The sequence below is a fragment of the Miniopterus natalensis genome, chromosome X, assembly GCF_054644295.1.
Source record: "Miniopterus natalensis isolate mMinNat1 chromosome X, mMinNat1.hap1, whole genome shotgun sequence".
Lineage (NCBI taxonomy): Eukaryota > Metazoa > Chordata > Mammalia > Chiroptera > Miniopteridae > Miniopterus > Miniopterus natalensis.
This window is the reverse complement of record NC_142103.1, coordinates 55,218,245-55,236,062: the sequence shown is the minus strand read 5'-3', so window position 1 is coordinate 55,236,062 and position 17,818 is coordinate 55,218,245. Positions and strand designations below refer to the sequence as shown.

Below are 17,818 nucleotides of genomic sequence, written 5' to 3'. Positions count from 1 at the left end.
GCTGCAGCAATTATTGCATCATGATACATGTCCCTATCCTCGGGGTCTTCCGTTTCCCGGAGGCTATGATAATGGACCTGCTGAAGGGCTAGAATCTTGGCGGTGGCCCTTCTGGTAACAGTGGTTTCTAGGGTCTGGATGGCCATTCTAATTACATATGGCCCAATAGATATTCCTATTAGGATGATAAGAACGGGCCCAATTAATGGAATGAGCCACCGGACCCAGACCTGAGTGTCTAGGCCCCAATTCCAGTTACTAGCCTCCTCTCTGCCTCTCTGTATGCTTTCTTTTAATTCCTTTACTTTCTGTGTTATCACCCCGGACTGGTTGACAAAATAACATTCTTCACCTAGGAAAAGGCACTTTCCCCCCTTCTCAGCCATCAGTATGTCTAGAGCTCGGCGATTCTGCAGGGTTACTCCTGTGAGTGAGTTTACCTTTTGCTGGATGGTGGCTAGGGAGTCAGCTACCTTCTCTATGTCTAGATTCAGCCTCTCAGATAGCTTGTAATATGTTGAGGCTGAAAGCCCTAGTCCTCCTATGCCTGTCCCGACCCCTGCGGCTACTCCTACCCCTGCTAATATGGCAATTCTGGCTGCTCTCTTCGTCCACCCTGTGGCTCCCTTCGGGCGGAGTGCTGCTAATATATCCTGGCTAGTCCTCAGGCTGATGGTAGGTACTAAGAATATTTCTACACACTTCCCAGTCCAGTTAGTCGGCAGGCACTGGTAGGCCTCTCTGCCACACAGGAGGAACAGACCAGAGTCTTCACAGAGGCTGCTATTATTGGGTATGCTGAGGTTTTGGGCACAGAGCTCCTGGTTCAGGGCCCCTAATTAGACCATTCCTGGTGAAGCCTCCTTGGGTATTATACAGGTAACATTAGATCCTCTGGGATCTAAGAAAAAATCTGTGGCAACCGGTCCTAGCGAGAGAGTTTGATTAGGATTTATAGGGGGCCTGGAGTGATTCCAGGTCCCAGGGACCAGAATTCCTAGGAGTTCCTTTTCTCTGAAAGGGAGGCATACCTAGCATTCCTTTGTATGGTTGCTTGCATTCTGGTATGCAGAGTAGATGGTCTGTACTATTCCCTGGACCTGTAGCGTTGGGTTCAACTCCTGTAGGGTTCTTTGGAAATTTGTGAAGTTAACCCCCTTGTAGGTTATTTCCTGTTGTTTTAGTTTCCTGGTTACCTCCTTAATTGCATTCCTTTTTGCTTCCTCAAATTTCTCATGATTCATGTTACTTAATGGCCATATTAGGTCCCAACGTACCTGCCACCCGGGTGTTCCATATCCTTGGCACTTCTGAGCCTGGTAGCCCCTAGTTCCCTACATAACCTCTGTCCAGTAGACCTTATTATTCCAGGTACACTGAGCCTTGTTTGGTTTCACACAGTCTGGTGGCATGTCAGTACTATAGGAAAAGGGGCTTCCTTCAACTACATAAGATACTATACCCGAGAGTCTTTTTCTCTCTCTCGAGGTGCTGCACTGGCACCGGGGAACTGTGATAATGGCAGGGGCACTTATAGGAAGCAAACTATATATCCACACAAACAAGCAAAACTGAGGTATAGTCCCCCAAGGGCTATCTGCCCCCACAGGTTCCAGTCCTGAGGTGCCGTCGCCACCAGTCCTACTCCAAAGATTGTGGCGAGGAGCCCGGCAGCTGCAAGGTACCATTCTGGACAATGATCCATTCGTGGGTCGGTACTTTCCTTAGCTTCAAGGAGGGTAGCCGCGGCTCCTCAGGTTCTCAGGTTCTCCATTGACCTCAGGATCGGCTGCCCTCTTGATTCAGGTGTGATGGACCCAGGGCACTGCTCCTGCAATCTTAAGGGCAGTAAGGGTTGTTAATATGACTAAGTGGGGTCCAGTCCAAGCCAGCTGGAGTGGCTCCTTCCTCCAGTCCTTAGCCCACACGTAATCTTCCGGCCTAAACGGGTGCTCTGGCCTCCCTCTAGGGACTGGGTCCGGCCTAGTCCGGCCTGTTCTAGTGTCTTCCCCAGTTTCTGGAGATATCTAGTCTGATTGGCTTCCCTGATTATTCGTAGTTCTCCCCTCGGGTTGGGCAATATTGCTGGTGGTCGCCCGTACATGAGCTCAAAGGGTTTGTAGCCCGTGGAGTTAGGAGCATTTTGAACCCTGAACAAAGCTAAGGGGAGTAAATCAGGCCATGGCTGGTTAGTCTCTTGATGGAATTTTGCTAGTGTCTCCTTCAGAGTTCGATTCATCCGCTCCACCTTCCCTGAGCTTTGAGGTCTGTATGCAGTGTGTAGCCTCCAGGTTATTCTTAGTTGCCTTGCTAGCTCCTGGATGACTTTGGTGACAAAGGCTGGCCCATTATCGCTGCCGATGGAGGTCGGCAGTCCAAAGCGGGGAATCATTTCTCTTAAAAGGGCTTTTACTACCTCTAGGCTTTTCTCAGCCCAGGTGGGGAAAGCCCCTACCCACCCGAAAAGGTGCAGACAAGGACTAACAGGTATTTGTAACCCTGGCTTGGCTTTATTCCATGAAGTCGACCTGCAAGTCCTCAAAGGGCTGCTTTCCCTTTTGTTGAATGCCTAAGGTCCTTTGTGGGTGTGGAGCAGCGTTGTTCCGCGCGCAGGTTGTACACTGGGCCACAGTTGTAGCGCATATGCTGGCCAGGTTGGGGAAGTAGTAATATTTCTTTAGCAAGGCCTCCAGGGACATTTTCCCTAGATGAGTCAGGGTGTGGCATTGCCTCACTAGATTGCTCTCCTGGGTCTGGGGCACATGCAGCTGCCCATCTGGCAGTTCCCAGATGCCAGTCGTAGTCTGAGTACACCCCATCTGGATCGCCCACTTTTGTTCCTCAGAAGTATAGTCCGATTGCGTAAGGCTGAGATCTAACATGGCTCCTTCTAGAGCTGGAGCACTGGCTGGGGCACTTGCACCCTGGGCTGCTTCCTTAGCCGCTCGATCTGCCTGCCAGTTTCCTTTTGCTATTTCTGTTCCTTCTCTCTGGTGCCCTCGGCGATGGATTACTGCCACCTTGGCCGGAGCCCACACTGGCTCTAGCAGCTTAAGTACTTCAGCCTTATTTTTAATGTCCTTCCTCTCGGCGGTAAGTAGTCCTCTCTTCTGGTGGATGGCGCCATGGATATGTACAGTGGCGAAGGCATACCGGGAATCTGTGTATATATTGACCTTCTTCCCTTCTGACACTCTAGGGCCCTGATTAACGCCCACAGTTCTGCCCTCCGCGCCAACCACCCAGCTGGTAAGGGTTTTGCCTCTAGTGTTTTTTTATCACTTACTTCCTAGCACCCGGCCAGCCATTTCCCATCAGTCATGTAGCTACTGCCGTCTGTATACAGGGTCAGGTCTGGCTGGCTTAGGGGCTGGTCCTGCAGGTCTGGCCGGCTGGAGTACACTTCCTCCATCACTTCTAGGCAGTCATGGTCTGGCTCTCTGAGTTCAGTAGGGAGGAAAGTGGCCGGGTTCATCCACTGCACCGTATTAATCTTCACTTGGAGGTTCTCATGCAATATTCCTTGGTACTGGGTCAGCTGGGGGTTTGACAACCATTTGTGACCTTGTCTTGCTAAAAGGTTAGATACAGCATGAGGGACAAACAGGTTGATTTCCTGTCCCAAGGTTAATTTGTCCACTTCTTGTAGGAGTATAACTGCAGCGGCTATCGCCTGTAAGCACGGGGGCCATCCAGTGGCGACATTGTCCAGCTGCTTGGACAGATAGGCGACCGGCCTCCGCCATGGTCCTACTTTCTGTGTCAAGACCCCCAGAACTGTCTTTTCCTTTTCATGCATGTACAGTTTGAAAGGGCGACTCGGGTCTGGCAGGCCTAAAGCAGGGTCTTGACCAAGGCGGTTTTTGATGATCTGGAAGGCGTCTTCCTGTTCTGCCTCCCATAGGAAGGGGGCCGTGTCCGGACCCTTCAGTGCCTGGTATAGTGGTTTTGCGAGGGCAGCATATCCAGGTATCCAGATGCGGCAGAACCCAGCTGCTCCTAGGAACTCACGTAGCTTCCTTCTGGTTGCAGGGACGGGCAGGGCCTGGATCACCTGCTTCCTCTCCTGGCTTAAGACTCGCTTTCCTTGGGAGATTAGGAAGCCCAAGTATTTTACCCGGGGCTCGCAGATTTGGGCTTTTCTCCACAAGACTCGATATCCCGCCTGGGTTAAAAGTTCTAGTAATCGGCAGGTCCCTTCCCAACATCGGTCCCGCGTAGCTGCTGCCAGTAAGAGGTCATCTACATACTGTAGTAGTGTCAGGTCGGCTTCACTGTCCATGAACGGCCTTAAACCCCATCCTAGAACTTCCCTGAAAAGAGTAGGGGAGTTCTTAAACACTTGGGGCAGCCTAGTCCAAGTTAACTGTGTTTTGGCCATTGAGTGCGGGTCCTCCCATTCAAAGGCGAAGAGGGGCTGACTCTTCTTAGCTAGTCGGAGGCAGAAGAAGGCATCCTTCAGGTCTAGGCACGTAAACCAGGCAGCCTCCGGAGGGAGCTGGCTGAGCAGGGTGTATGGGTTCGGAACTACTGGATGCAGAGTGGCAGTTGCCTCATTTACGGCCCATAAGTCCTGGACCGCCCTATATCCTGTCCCATCTGGCTTCTTTACTGGGAGCAGCTGGGTGTTCCATGGGGACTGGCAAGGAATGAGTATCCCCTCCTTCAGGTGCTTTTGGATAACTTCCGCTATGCCAAGCCGTGCTTGCCGCGGGATGGCGTACTGGCGGATCTGCTTCGGCCCCGCTCCAGGCTTCATATCTATGATGAGGGGGCATGGTTTCTGGCCAATCCTGGTGGGTTATCTTCAGTCCATACTTGGGGATACTGCGTGCAGAGGTTGGCAATTCTTTCGTCTGCATCTGGGCCTCTTGCGCTTCCTTCTAGTTTCTCGTAGAGGAGTTTCTCTCCTCTCCCCTGGGAATGAGGACTGCCATCACAGACAGTGCCCTGACCTGTAAGTGGGCTTCCCCCGATGGCTGAAAGGAGATCTGGGCCCCTAGTCTGGCCAGCAGGTCCTGTCCCAGGAGTGGGACTGGGCACTCTGGGAGGTACAGGAATTCATGTCTTACTTGATGGCCCCCTAATTCTACTGTTCAGGCTTGGCAGAACCTCTTCGGGCCACTCGATAGTCCGGTTGTCCCTACAATGGAGATCTCATGCCCCAACGGGGGGGGGGGGCTGTGGCAGTGGTTACCACGGAGTGCTCAGCTCCTGTGTCTACCATGAAAGGGAGCGTTTGGTCCCCCACAGTTAACTTGACCATGGGCTCGTGGGGGCCAAGACCCAGGGAGCCTGGTCTGTCCTAGTCTGAGTCCATGCCCGCCAGGCTGAGGACAGTTGGGGCAGGAGCCTCAGGCTGAGGAGTGCCCTGGATCTGCCTCTTCTTCTTCCTGTTGGGGCACTCCCTTTTCCAGTGGCCCCTCTCCTTGCAATAAGCACACTGATCAGCTTCTACCCGGCGGTGCCCGACACTTTCTTTAGTCGGGGGTCCTCTCGGAGGCAGTGCAGGTCATCCTAGGGCTGCCGCCAGGAGGGCTGTTTTCTTCTCCATTCTCTTTCTGGCCTCCCTTTCAGCCACTTCCTCCTGGTTGTTGTAGACCTTATTGGCAATTTCTATGAGCTGACTAATGTTCATTCCTGCAAAACCTTCAAGCTTCTGAAGCTTCTTCCTGATATCCGAGGAGGACTGGGAGACAAATGCCGTATTTACCATCCTTTGATTGTCTGGCCCCTCGGGGTCAAATGGCGTATAAATTCAGTATGCCTCACACAGTCACTTGTAGAAATCTTCCGGGCATTCATCTGGTCGTTGGGTTACATTGGCGACTTTAGACATATTGGTGGGCCTTCTGGCTCCTGCTCGGACGCCATAGAAGAGGGATTCTCGATACCTCTGTAGTGCCGCCCCGCCCTCTTCGGTGTGGTGGTCCCATTCTGGCTGGACTTCAGGCGCAGCAGTTCTGGCCCACTGCGCCGGGTCTAGTGTCCCCACTAGTGCCGTGGTTTCTAGGTATTGGAGGGCCCCCTGGAGTATGCACTGGCGCTCCTCTGTATTGAATAGGGTGAGGAGTAGCTGCCGGCAGTCGTACCACGTGGGCCGGTGAGTTTGCATAATGGACTCCATAAGGTCGATTAAGGCCTGCGGTTTTTCAGAGTACAAGGGAGTGTGATGTTTCCAGTTGAGGAGATCTGTAGTAGTGAAAGGCTGATAGTAGACTATCATACGCCCTGGTAGCTCAGTCCCATCGGGCCCGACTTGCAGGGGGCCTTGGGTCTCCCTTAAGGGTAGATGTAGGGCCAGCTTGGGACAGCGTCTGGTTGCCATTGGTGAGGCTGGGACTGCTTCTGCCTGACACCATGGTGAAACTGATGGTGGGGGGCGGTTTCTAGCTCTGGGGCTAGTTCCTGCCACCTGTCTATGTATATGTATTGGTCGGGATGTCCTGGCTTCCCTGTAACTACTAGGTGTGCTGCCCGGATGATCCCCAGATTAAGAGTTCCCTCAGGGGGCCAGCCTACCCCGAATGACGGCCACTCGACCGAGCAGAAAGTGTCGAGCTGATCTGGGGTCATTGAGGGGTCCTGTCCCCTGAACCGGTCAAAGTTCTTAAGCATACAACCTAATACCGTTGACGAGGTGCCCCCCATAGCCTTTCCTGTGCAGACAAACAAGGGAGGGGGTATTCAGTTTGCCCGCCTGGCCGCTCCCCTCACGAGGATTTAGGTGCCTCTTAGCTTTGGCAGGTCATTATAAGCCCCTGACCCAGATCAGACTCGCAGGTAGGGACGGGGTCCCCCAGACTCTGACGCTGCCCTGAGCCGTATGAGGTACACCACAGAACCGCAGGTTGGGGCCCACTCAGACTCCGTAGGCGAGTGCCGGTGGAACCACATAAACATTCACACACTCACACTCCACTCAACCGAGTTTAGACATTTCCACCCGATAAGATGTCCCTGCCTGTGGCCAAAGGGGCCAAGAGAGGTGATCAATCTCTCCTTCCACCCGTAGGGTGGGCCTGATCTTGGGCTCCTGGTCCCCGGGGCACTCACCGGTTCCAAAGTGATCTCATCCCGTGTCCAGATCCGTTCGCCCTCCCCCAGCAGCCCGGGTGGGTGGACTCCGCGAGTGGCCATCCACGGAATTCCGGACGGGCTGGGACCCGAAAAGACCAGGGCGGGTGCTTCCCTCCTGCGTCTGAGCTCCGCAGACCCCCGGGGATCCCTCACCGGTGGCAAAGCGCCTGCAAGCGTGAGTCGTTTCCCAGTCAGGGAACCAAAATGTAGTGGAAAAGACTCAGGCCGTACACTGAAGGAGGCGAAAGGATACCTTTATTTAACACATGCGGTCCCAGAGGAGGCAGTCTCCAAATTCTGGGCCCTGAACAAAGGGCTTGGGTCAGCTTTATAGGGTCGTAGGTCAGGCCTGCTTTTGGCATGAAAATAGTGGGTGGGGTTACAGAGGTTAGATAAGGTTACATATACATTCAGGCAGGTAATCTGAACCTGAAATGGGGAATCTTCCTAAAATGGTCGTGGTTCCTACTTAAAATGGTGGCGGTTCCTACCTCAGATGCAAGGAGATACTTACTTTGTTGATGGCCCGGAGGTCCTGCACTGGCCGGTATCAACCCCCAGGTTTCTTGACAGGCAGCAAGGCAGTGTCCCAAGCCAATTGGCATTCGACCAGGATATCAGAGTCCCTGAGCTTGACTAGGTGGTCTCATATACCCAAGTGTGCCTCTCTTGGGATGGGATACTGCCTTTGTCTCTACGGGAGAGCTCCGGGTGTTAGCTGAACTATCACTGGGGCCTGGTTGAGGGTGAGTCCAGGAGGATTATCTTCAGCCCAGGTGAGAGGAAATTCCGCCCTGAACCCGGAGGGGGGGGTTCACTCCTTTCTGGAGTGCTGAACAACCTCCACTCTTCCTCTCTTGGGGTGATCACCGCCATAATGAGGGGTGCAGAGTCTTCGCTACCGGGGTGTAGCTGCAGGGTGGTACCCCACCTCGTTCAAAGGTGATCTGGGCCCCTAGCTTAGAGAGGAGGTCTCAGCCGAGGAGAGGGATGGGGCATTCAGGTATGTACAGGAGCTCATGCCGTACTCATTGGCCCCCTAGTTCACACAATCGAGCTTGGCAGAAGGATTTCTGGATGGCCCGGTCCCCAGTTGCTCCAAGTATTGTGGCTGTCCTCCTCCCCGGGGGGCCACAGGTGTAGTGACTACCCATTGTTCTGCTCCAGTGTCTACCATAAAAGTCACATTTTGGCCCTCGACATTCATCCTGACTGTGGCTTGTGGGGGCCGAGGAGTATCGAGCCCAGTCCCCTTTAGTCAGAGTCTATGCTGGCTAACGCAACAAGGTTGCCTTCTTATGGATCCCCTTGATATTTGCTAAGAGTCCGAGGTTTTTCTTTATTGGGACACTCATTTTTCCAGTGTCCAGTCTCCTTGCAATAGGCACACTGGTCTGCCCCCAGTGGGGTCTGTCGATTTTCCCCCTTTTGCAAGCCTGCCTTTTTTGCCCTCTTGATCCCTCCTCTCTGAGGGCTGCTGCTAGGAGGCTAACTTTCTTCTTCATCTTCTTTTCAGCTTCCCACTTGGAGGCGGCTTCTCTGTTCATGTAGACTTTGTTGGCTATTTCTATCAATTGAGTGATATTCATGCCAGCGAAACCCTCCTGTTTCTGGAGTTTTCTCCGGATGTTAGGGGCGGCCTGTGCCAAGAAGGCAGTGTCGACCATTTGCTGGCTCTCTGGTGCCTCGGGATCAAAGGGCGTGTAGATCTGTTATGTCTTGCAGAGCCACTCATAAGAGTCCCCAGGGGTTTCCCCTGGCTGCTGTGTTACTGAGGAGATTGGCCATGTTCATTGGCTTGTTGGTCCCCCCTCGAATTCCACAGAGGATTGCCTCCTGGTAGCGCTGGATGTGACCCTGGCCTTCCTCAGTGGTGAAGTCCTAGTTGGGGTGCTCCTCGGGGGCCACCCTTAGGGCCCAGCCTGCTGGATCATTCACCTCTGCGGGGGTGTTATCTTTTAGCCATTAATGGCCCCTCCTGATAATCTGACGTCTCTCCTCCATGTTGAACAGGGTATGGAGGAGCTGCTGGCAATCTTCCCAGGGTGGCTGGTGTGTCTGGAAGAGGGATTCCATGAGGTATATCATGGTCTGCGGCTTCTTGGAATACAGCGGGGTGTTATGCTTCCAATTGAGGAGGTCAGTGGTGAAGGGCCAGTAGTATATCATGGAGCAGCCAGGTTGAACTGTACCATAGTCATTCAGCCTCTCGGGTTCTCGAGTCTCTCTGACTGGCATCTGGAGGGCTCCTTGGTGTGGGCAAACTCTCCCAGCCCATCCGGGTGTGGGAGGACCTTCTCCTCCTTAAGGTGGAGGTGACACCGGTGGTGGTGGAGTATTAACATCTGGCACCAGAGGGGCTGTAGGTTCTCTAGACTCTCTGAGATAGAGGGTGGCCCGATGGGAGGCTCATCCTCTTGGTCTCCTGCAGAAACTTGAGGGGTTTGTTTTCCTTCAGGTTAAGCAATGAAAACCTTAGCTTTTCCCTGCCTATTGGCACAGAAACATACCCAAGGGGGGAGAGTCTGCACTATTTCTAACCAGGAATCTATATAAGGAAACGGGTCTGGATGGCCAAGGTTTCCAGTGACAACTTGCCAGACCCGGCAGATTGTGGGGACATCCAAGGTTTCTCCGAGGGCCAGCCAACCCTGAAGGTGGTCCATTCAAGTTCACACAAAGTGCAAAGAGTGCTGGGATTCATTTTGATGCCATAGTTCCTGGAAATGCCCTTCTCAAAATTTTTCAGCATACAGTCTAGGACGGTGGGCTTTCTCTGATGTCCTCCCATGTTCCTGTGTAGGGTGTCGGATACAGACAAAGGGTAGGGGGGGTCCCCAGAGGGACCTTTCAGATGCCCATCCGTCTGCTGCCTCGCAGCGACTTGGGCCAGCTGGGACATTACAGTGTCTGATTCTCGGGCCCCTGTCCTGTCCCTGTTTGCCTCCTCAAGTCTGGTGGGGACCACTGTGAGGGGCCGAGTGCAGGTGGCTGGATTAGAGACTGCCAAATCAGGGCAGAAGGCACCTTCCCTTCTGGGACTCCACCTTGTTGTCCACCACTCCGTACTCCCACCCAAGCTGGTGGCTTAAATGACCAGTGCAGTTGGGCTTCCTAGTCAGGGAACCAAAATGTTGTGTAACCGGAGACATTCACCTTACAGAAAGACCAAGCAGCACTAGGAGGCTCGGGGTTCAGGAGGTTTATTTTACATCAGGGAGCCCAGAGGGGTCCAACTGCAAAGTCTGAGCCCCAAACTCAATCGGGCAAGGAGTTATATACAGCACATGCTTCCATCTAGGTTGCGGTAGGAGGGTGGGGTTAATCTATCTAGTATGGTGCACAGGAAAGTGGCAGGGTGCAGGAAGGGGAAACCCCAGGGGGAGCTGTCAACCATTTTAGACCGAGTTTTCCCTTATCATGACATTGAATAAATCACTTTCGCTTTCAGGGCTGATTGTATCGCCTTTAAAGTTGACATAATAGTGCCTGATTTACCTATCTAACAGATTGTTTAAATTAAATTTTTATTGTTACAGAATTAGAGACGTCCTCCAATTTTTCCACCTCCCAGCCCCAGCCCCACCCCAGGCCTCCACCACACTTTCTGTGTCCATTGGTTATGCATATATGCATTTAAGTTCTTTGATTAAGAGTTAATGAGAAAAGCAAGAAAATTGTGAAAGTGAGAAAAGTCCTTCATATATATAAAGTTATGGTTAGATATGGAGAGTTGTGGTTAAGAAGAATTTTTTGAAGGGCAAAGAGTGAAAGCAAATGGAATTATAAAGCATTTTCACAATGTTTCTATTATCCACAGTCCGCATGAGAAATGTCCAGCCCACCTGGCATGGCTCAGTGGTTGAGCATTGACTTATGATCTAGGGAATCATGATTCAGTTCCTGGTAAGGGAATGAGTTCAGGTTGAGGGCTCAGTTCCCCATAGGCAGCCGACCAATGACTCTCTCATCATTGAAGTTTATATCTCTCCCTCTCCTTCACCCTCTCCTTTCCTCTCTCTGAAATCAATAAAGACTTTTTTTTTAAGAAAGAAAGAAATGTCCAAACCTGTAGAGAATTTTTATGAGTTTATTTAAGTCAAACTGATGGGAACTGCCAGGAAGCAAAATCTCAATGCATTGAGATAATGCTTCAAAAAGGTGGTAGTTTTGAACGTTGTTTTATACATTACAATATGAAATTCATTGCAGACAAATTAGGGAGGTGGCAGAAAGCAAAGCAGGAGACCTCTGGGTTTGGATAAAAAGTAAAATGGTAGATGTATTCCTCTTTCATGTAGGTGGGTACAGGAGAGTTAACAGTCAACAATTAACATGATTAAAATAACAATGAGAGGATTTGTATTCTCTGTGCTCTGGTGCATTGGTTGTGCACTGAGGGGTCCCGAAAAAGGGAAGTTACCCTGACATTCCAAAGGTATGTTATCTCAGGTGCAAAAGACAATAGACAGGCTCACTTGAGGTCAAGAATGACCTTTGTCAGGGAAGATTCTAGCCTAGGACATGACTACAGGCCATAAACTGCCTTTAGTTAAAAAGTTTTAATTTTAGACCACCCTTTGTGGTTATATTAGGTCTCTGAGTTTGCAAGGCTGCCATGCAAGCCTTCCCTGAGCTTGTCGGGTTAGCATGTGGCCCTTTTTCATCCACAACTATTTACAAGCTGTATAGAAGTCATTTGTAGAGTAGCATCTGTGGACTCAAAGACCTTTCACACAACCCTGGGAACTCTGCTTCTTCAAGAAAATCTGCACATTTGACCCATACTGATGAGACAGCTGATCAACATGCACTACTTAATGCCTACTGTGTTCCCAATCTGGTACTAGAGAACCCTTCAGGGGTATAGAAAAATCTAAAGCATGTTCGATCACTTTTGATGACATGTTTTAAATGTGGGAGCAAGACTACAGTATTCCTATTTTCCAATTCTACAGTTGCATTTGTGGTATGACAAGAACACTTATTTCTATGGAGACATTTGAACAACATTGAAATCTGTACTGTAATTTTTAAAAAATCAGGCTGTTTGATTATAAGAGAAAATACAAATGAAGAAATAGCATATACTACCGTCATGAGCTGCATAACAACTTTTCTGTTAAGGATGGACTGCATATCCAATGGTGGTCCCATAAGATTACAATGGAGCTGAAAAATTTCTATCCCTAGTTATGTTGTATTGCAACACATTACACAAATACCATTGTGTTACAATTACCTACAGTATTCAGTACAGTACATGTGGTACAGGTTTGTAGCCTAGGAGCTGTAAGGGAATAGGATTTGTCATGCCAAAATGTGTCTATTTGAAATAAGAATTATTTTAAGGTTCTTAATTTTAAGAAACAGCAGATTTTGGAGAAGCTCTGAAAATCAAGTAGAAGTTACACTTTGTAAAAGATGTTTACATTTGTAAAAAAAAAATATATATATATATATATATATATATATCCATTTGTAAGGATGTCTCCCTCCTTGTACCAGGAAGATGATGATGGCCCAATTTTCAGCAATTCTTATCAATGTAGAAGACAAGTGACTTAAATCTGCATAACAATTTTACCTTTGTTTACTATGCTTTTTCTGGTAACCTCCCATGATGGACTACTTCACCCCCAACAACTTCTTTTGTCTTTAGCTAAAGATAGTATTTAACATGATGGGTTGGGTCATTTCAGGGAGGTACTCAGTTTTCCTGGGTTTCTCTCCTGTTTACTGGAGGTATGAATGTTATTAAACCTTTGTTTTTCTCCTCTTAATCTGTCCTTTAGTACAGGAATGTCTTAGCCAAAAACCCAGAAGGGGAAATTATTTTTCCTTCCCTAGAGAGCAATAGGCTCTACCATGTGTGTACGAGGCTATATCATTTAGGTTTGTGTAAGTGACTCTATGATATTCACAACAACAAAATTGCCTAATGATGCATTTCTCAGAATGTATTCGTATTAAGAGGCTCATGACTCTATATGCAATTGTTCATTAAGTGTCTAAGTAGTGTGACAGACAGAGTGCTGCAGGTTTAACTGAACAGGAAGAGATCTTGTCTGCCTGGCACACATCAGAGCCAAACTTTGAACACTGAGAATTGCAGTGGAAGAATTAGAGTCACTTTATGACAGGGCACCACAAAAACAGAACCGGAAACTATCACTTAAAAGCTCAAACTCTCCAATGGATTTAATGGCAAACAACCATGAGTAATCATGAGTAAGGGATTCAGGGTCATGGGTTGTGTTGATTTGTCCCTTATTATGCAAGCTTCTGCAATTTTCTTTATCTGATTTTTTGAGTTCTTGGCAGCATACTCTCAGGGTCTTTGTGACTGTGGCCAGGTGGTCTTTCCTGCTTACAGAATTCTGCAATATATCTTGGGATTGAGTCAGTGATGTTGTCTTAAACACAGGGAAAAAAAGAGCTATGCATTTTGTGCTTAATAGGCTACATTCTTCTATAATTCTAAGCAAAGTATGCTTTATATACTTCTCTGAAACTTGCTTTCCAGGCCCCAGGACATGATTATGTTTCAGTGCAACTATGACTCTCCAAAGAGCTAATATAATAATTTTAACTAAAAGCTAAATTCTAGTATTCCTATTTTGTTATGATTTGCTATCAGTTTCACAGGGAATATTTATTTGATATGGGGTCACCAAGATAGTCTTCATTGAAGAAGGAAGATGTATAAGTTTCTGGAAAGGAGGGAAAGAGCATTCTAAACGTGAACGTAGTGGTTGTCAGAATAGCAAATTTATCCATATTGGAGGGATTCCAGTGTTAGGCAGATGGCATTACTTTGGTGCCTTAAGTAACAAAGTTCTAATCTGACCTCCATGTTACCCTGGGCAGCAAATTAACTTTTTTGGGGCCTTATTTACCTGCCTTAGGATAAATACATCAAGGGTATCTATCAGATGAAATGAAAACAAACCTCCAGTTAATAAAGGAGATATGGAAATGCCAGAAATATATCCATTTTTACAGAAATATATCACTTAATAGATATCTACACCTTGGCCTCAAAGTGCCAGTACCTGCCTACTAAGATCAGGAAGCTTCTCTCTCAATTTGGTTCCTGGATGAGTCCCCAAAGAGTTCTTTCTATGTTTAAAGAGACTCATTTTCTTCTGTGGACAAAAAGGGGCCACATGCAAGCCTGACAAGCTCAGGGAAGGCTTGCATGGCAGCCTTGCAAACTCAGAGACCTAATATAACCACAAAGGGTGGTCTAAAATTAAAACTTTTTAACTAAAGTCAGTTTATGGCCTGTAGTCATGTCCTAGGCTAGAATCTTCCCTGACAAAGGTCAATCTTGACCTCAAGTGAGCCTGTCTATTGTCTTTTGCACCTGAGATAACATACCTTTGGAATGTCAGGGTAACTTCCCTTTTTCGGGACCCCTCAGTGCACAACCAATGCACCAGAGCACAGCGACTACAAATCCTCATTGTTATTTTAATCATGTTAATTGTTGACAGTTAACTATCCTGTCAACCCCTATGTGAAAGATTCCTATTATTTTATTTTTTTATCCAAACCCAGAGGTCTCCTGCTTTGTTTTCTCCCATCATCCTAATCTATTGCCAATGAATTTCATATATTAATGTATAAAATCAGGTGCAAAACTATCATTTTTCTGGGGCATTATCTCAATGCATTGTTATTTTCCTTCTTGGAAATTGTCAACAGTTTTGTTCTGCTATAGTTTAACAGCGAGGATGACAAAGATCGCCACACTCAGAGTCAAATGAAGGAGCAAAGTTTATTGTGCTAGCAGATGACAGGGGCACCACACCCAAATCTGCCATACCCCATCCCCTACACTAGCAGTATTTAAAGCAAAAAACCAAATCCTCCTTGGCTGGAGGGGGATGAGCTGTTTTAATGGCCATGCCAAAGCGGTTGGGTACAGAAGCCGAAACAAGCATTAGTTAATTTATCTTAGGCACCATCTTAAGTTTCCGTTCCCGGAACCGGGGGCAATTTAAAAAACATTCCCTTGTGTAAAGGTCAGGGCTTAATCACAGAGTTTCAGTTGATTTCTTTTCCCACATTGTGAGTTCAGGTGGGGCCTTGCGCCATAAGTCCAGATTACTATGAGCCCAGATCAGTTCAAGGAAACTCACAAAAATTCCTCACAGGTTTGAATGTTTTTTAAGTTGACCCCTTCTATGAAACTGATGGCTGCTCAGTGGGTGTCTTAAGATACCAAGTTCAATCAAGGGAGAGCCAGGAGAATATTCTACATAAAATAGTGAATTTACTCATGATAAGACAAATGAAAGCTTCACATAAGGAACTTGCAAAGATGTATAGCCTGATCCTAAAATGCATACATTAAAAATAATATTGGCATAAGATTTTAGATAAAAAAAAACCATTACAATTTTTTGAAGCCTCCCATTTGACAGCAGAGAAACAGAAGGCCAGACTGTTACCAGGGAGATGATGAGGAGGCCTTGGTTCTTGTCTTCTTAAGGGCAAGATTTCAGTCAAGAGACAAAGTGTAGAAAAGAATTTGTTGGCTGCAGCCAAAATACACTTAGGACTGTGAAGCAAAGAAGGGCATAGAAAAAGCAATAAGAGAGGCTAGGCTGGGCTGCCTTGGCTCACTGGGAAGTCAGAGAGAGAGAAGGGGACAGGTTTGGGGATCTCTGAGAGATTCAGGGGGTGAGTCCAGGATGAGCTGCCACTTCCCCTTGCTCCCTTGGTTGAAGATCTCGTGGATTCACCTCAGAGGGGAGGAGATGGCCCTGGTGTGCTCCCCTTGGAGAGGAGTGGGGGGGTAGAGTCAGCAGGGTCCTTTGTCCTGAGCTATTTATCTATTTCTTTCCTGCAGGAATTCTTTTGTGAGGTCTCAGGGGAGTGCCCCAATAGAATATTCATCAGCTTTCCATGTGTGCTCTTGCAGGGTTTTGAGCTCCACTGATTGGTCAGTGCCAGGGCAGGAAGTCATTAGTCAATGTATCTAGTCCTAAAACAGCCACAGGGTACCACCTTCTGGTTTCACTGCTTATCTGGGGCTGGAGCTGAAATGCAACTGAAGCCTAGATGTTATCTTTAGGGAGAAAATGCTCAAGGGGTTTAAACCACATGACCAGCGATATGCTAAGGGAGGATAGATTACCCTGGGGAAAAAGTTCTTGTTTTCCCAGTTTTGCCCCTTGCTAGGCATCTGGAGCTTCCTTCCCTGGTGTGTTTCTGTACCCTAATTTCTGTTCCTGGGTTTCTGTACCTGGCCCATCTAACACAAATAATTTACTCTCAAGTGTCCTTGGTCTAGGGAAGATAGAACTTACTAGGTGGCTGCAAACTGCTGTTTGACAATCTCTGTTTCCTTATTCTAGTTGTCCTGGAATTTTCCTAGATTTTACTATGTTATAACAAGATTACCTGAAATCTCACAGTTAATAAATGTCTTCAGAATTTTATTTATCACCTATGTACTAAACTGAATCCTGAATTTATCTAGTTTTCTTAAATATTTGGCTACAACCCTCCAAATAATGTTTCATTTTTCTCTTATCCTTCTAAGAATTTTTAAGAACTAAAAATGCTTTTTCCTTCCATCAGGCCATTTGTCATAATTCTTGTTCTAACTTTTGCCTCAATAATAATAATATTTATAACACAGTTTGTCTCCACCAGGTTACAAGCCTTACTCGTATTCAAGGAATACCACCTCTAGACAGCATCACCACCTCCTTCTGTGCCCAACCCTCATCATCCCTCTGACAGACAGCAAGGATCTCTTGGCTCTGAAGAAAAATGCCACCCCCTTTTGGCAGGAAGCAGTTATGGAAAAGACCTCACACCCCTTTTCTCTGAAAGAATTTAGATCCAAGATCCTTGAGGTGGCATGTGATAGGCAGTTATAGAGACATGAGCAGAGCAAGGATGATGGGACAGGTACAGAAAGTCAAGTTCGAAAGCTCTGGATACCTAAGAAAAGATGATTGTTGGGTGGGACCTCGCCCCCAAGGTGACTTTTCCTCCTGTAGTATATTGCTGGTCATGTGGTTGGGACCCCTTGACCTTTCCTTAGAGATAGCATCTAGGCCTCAGTTGTATTCCAGCTCCAGGCCCAGAAAAGCAGCAAACCCAGCCAAGGCTGACCTCAGAACCAACTCCATTGAATGATGGCCCCCACTCTGGTGCTAACCAATCAGTGGAGACCACAACCCTGAAAGTACACACCCGGAAAGCTGCTGAATATTTTAATGAGATCTTTCCCTGGGACCTCCACTATGATAAAACCATTAGGACGGAGGTCCTAGCTCTCTCCCTCTTGGGAGCAGCCTGTATGTTTGTCTTTGCCTTTCCCTTCTCTCCACCCCCACCCAGGCTTGTCACCTATACCTTCCTCACTCTCAAGCCCCCAAAGCCCTTCCTTTGTCTCTATAACTTGTTCCCTAAGCCCATTTCTTCTAGAAATTACTTCTTCCACCTCTTTAATTTACCAAATAAAGGTTCTATTGCAAAATAAATAAGTAAATGAATAAATACATAGTCCAGTGCTCTCTTCATCATACTATGTGCTGTCACCCACAAATCATATAAGAATGTCTAACATTAACTGAGTTTACTTTATGCCAGACTCTGGGTTGTACATGTATTGTCTCACAACATCCTCAAAAGAACACAAAGAATCTGGTACTACAAATGTAAAAGGGAAACTGAGACAGATAGTTAAATGACAAAGCAGTTTACAGCCACC

The 17,818-nt window shown here is 47.8% G+C and overlaps 1 protein-coding gene across 1 annotated transcript in view; it reads left to right on the top strand.

Annotated features, from left to right (window-relative positions):
* LOC148090493 (uncharacterized) overlaps positions 1 to 17,494 on the top strand; it is a 184,296-nt gene extending 166,802 nt beyond the window's left edge. The window contains exon 3 of the mRNA XM_087813511.1: positions 16,736 to 17,494. Within this exon, the coding sequence (XP_087669637.1) occupies positions 16,736 to 16,979 (244 nt within the window). The 3' untranslated portion in view covers positions 16,980 to 17,494. The remainder of the gene's footprint in view (positions 1 to 16,735) is intronic.
* Positions 17,495 to 17,818: the final 324 nt, after the last annotated feature.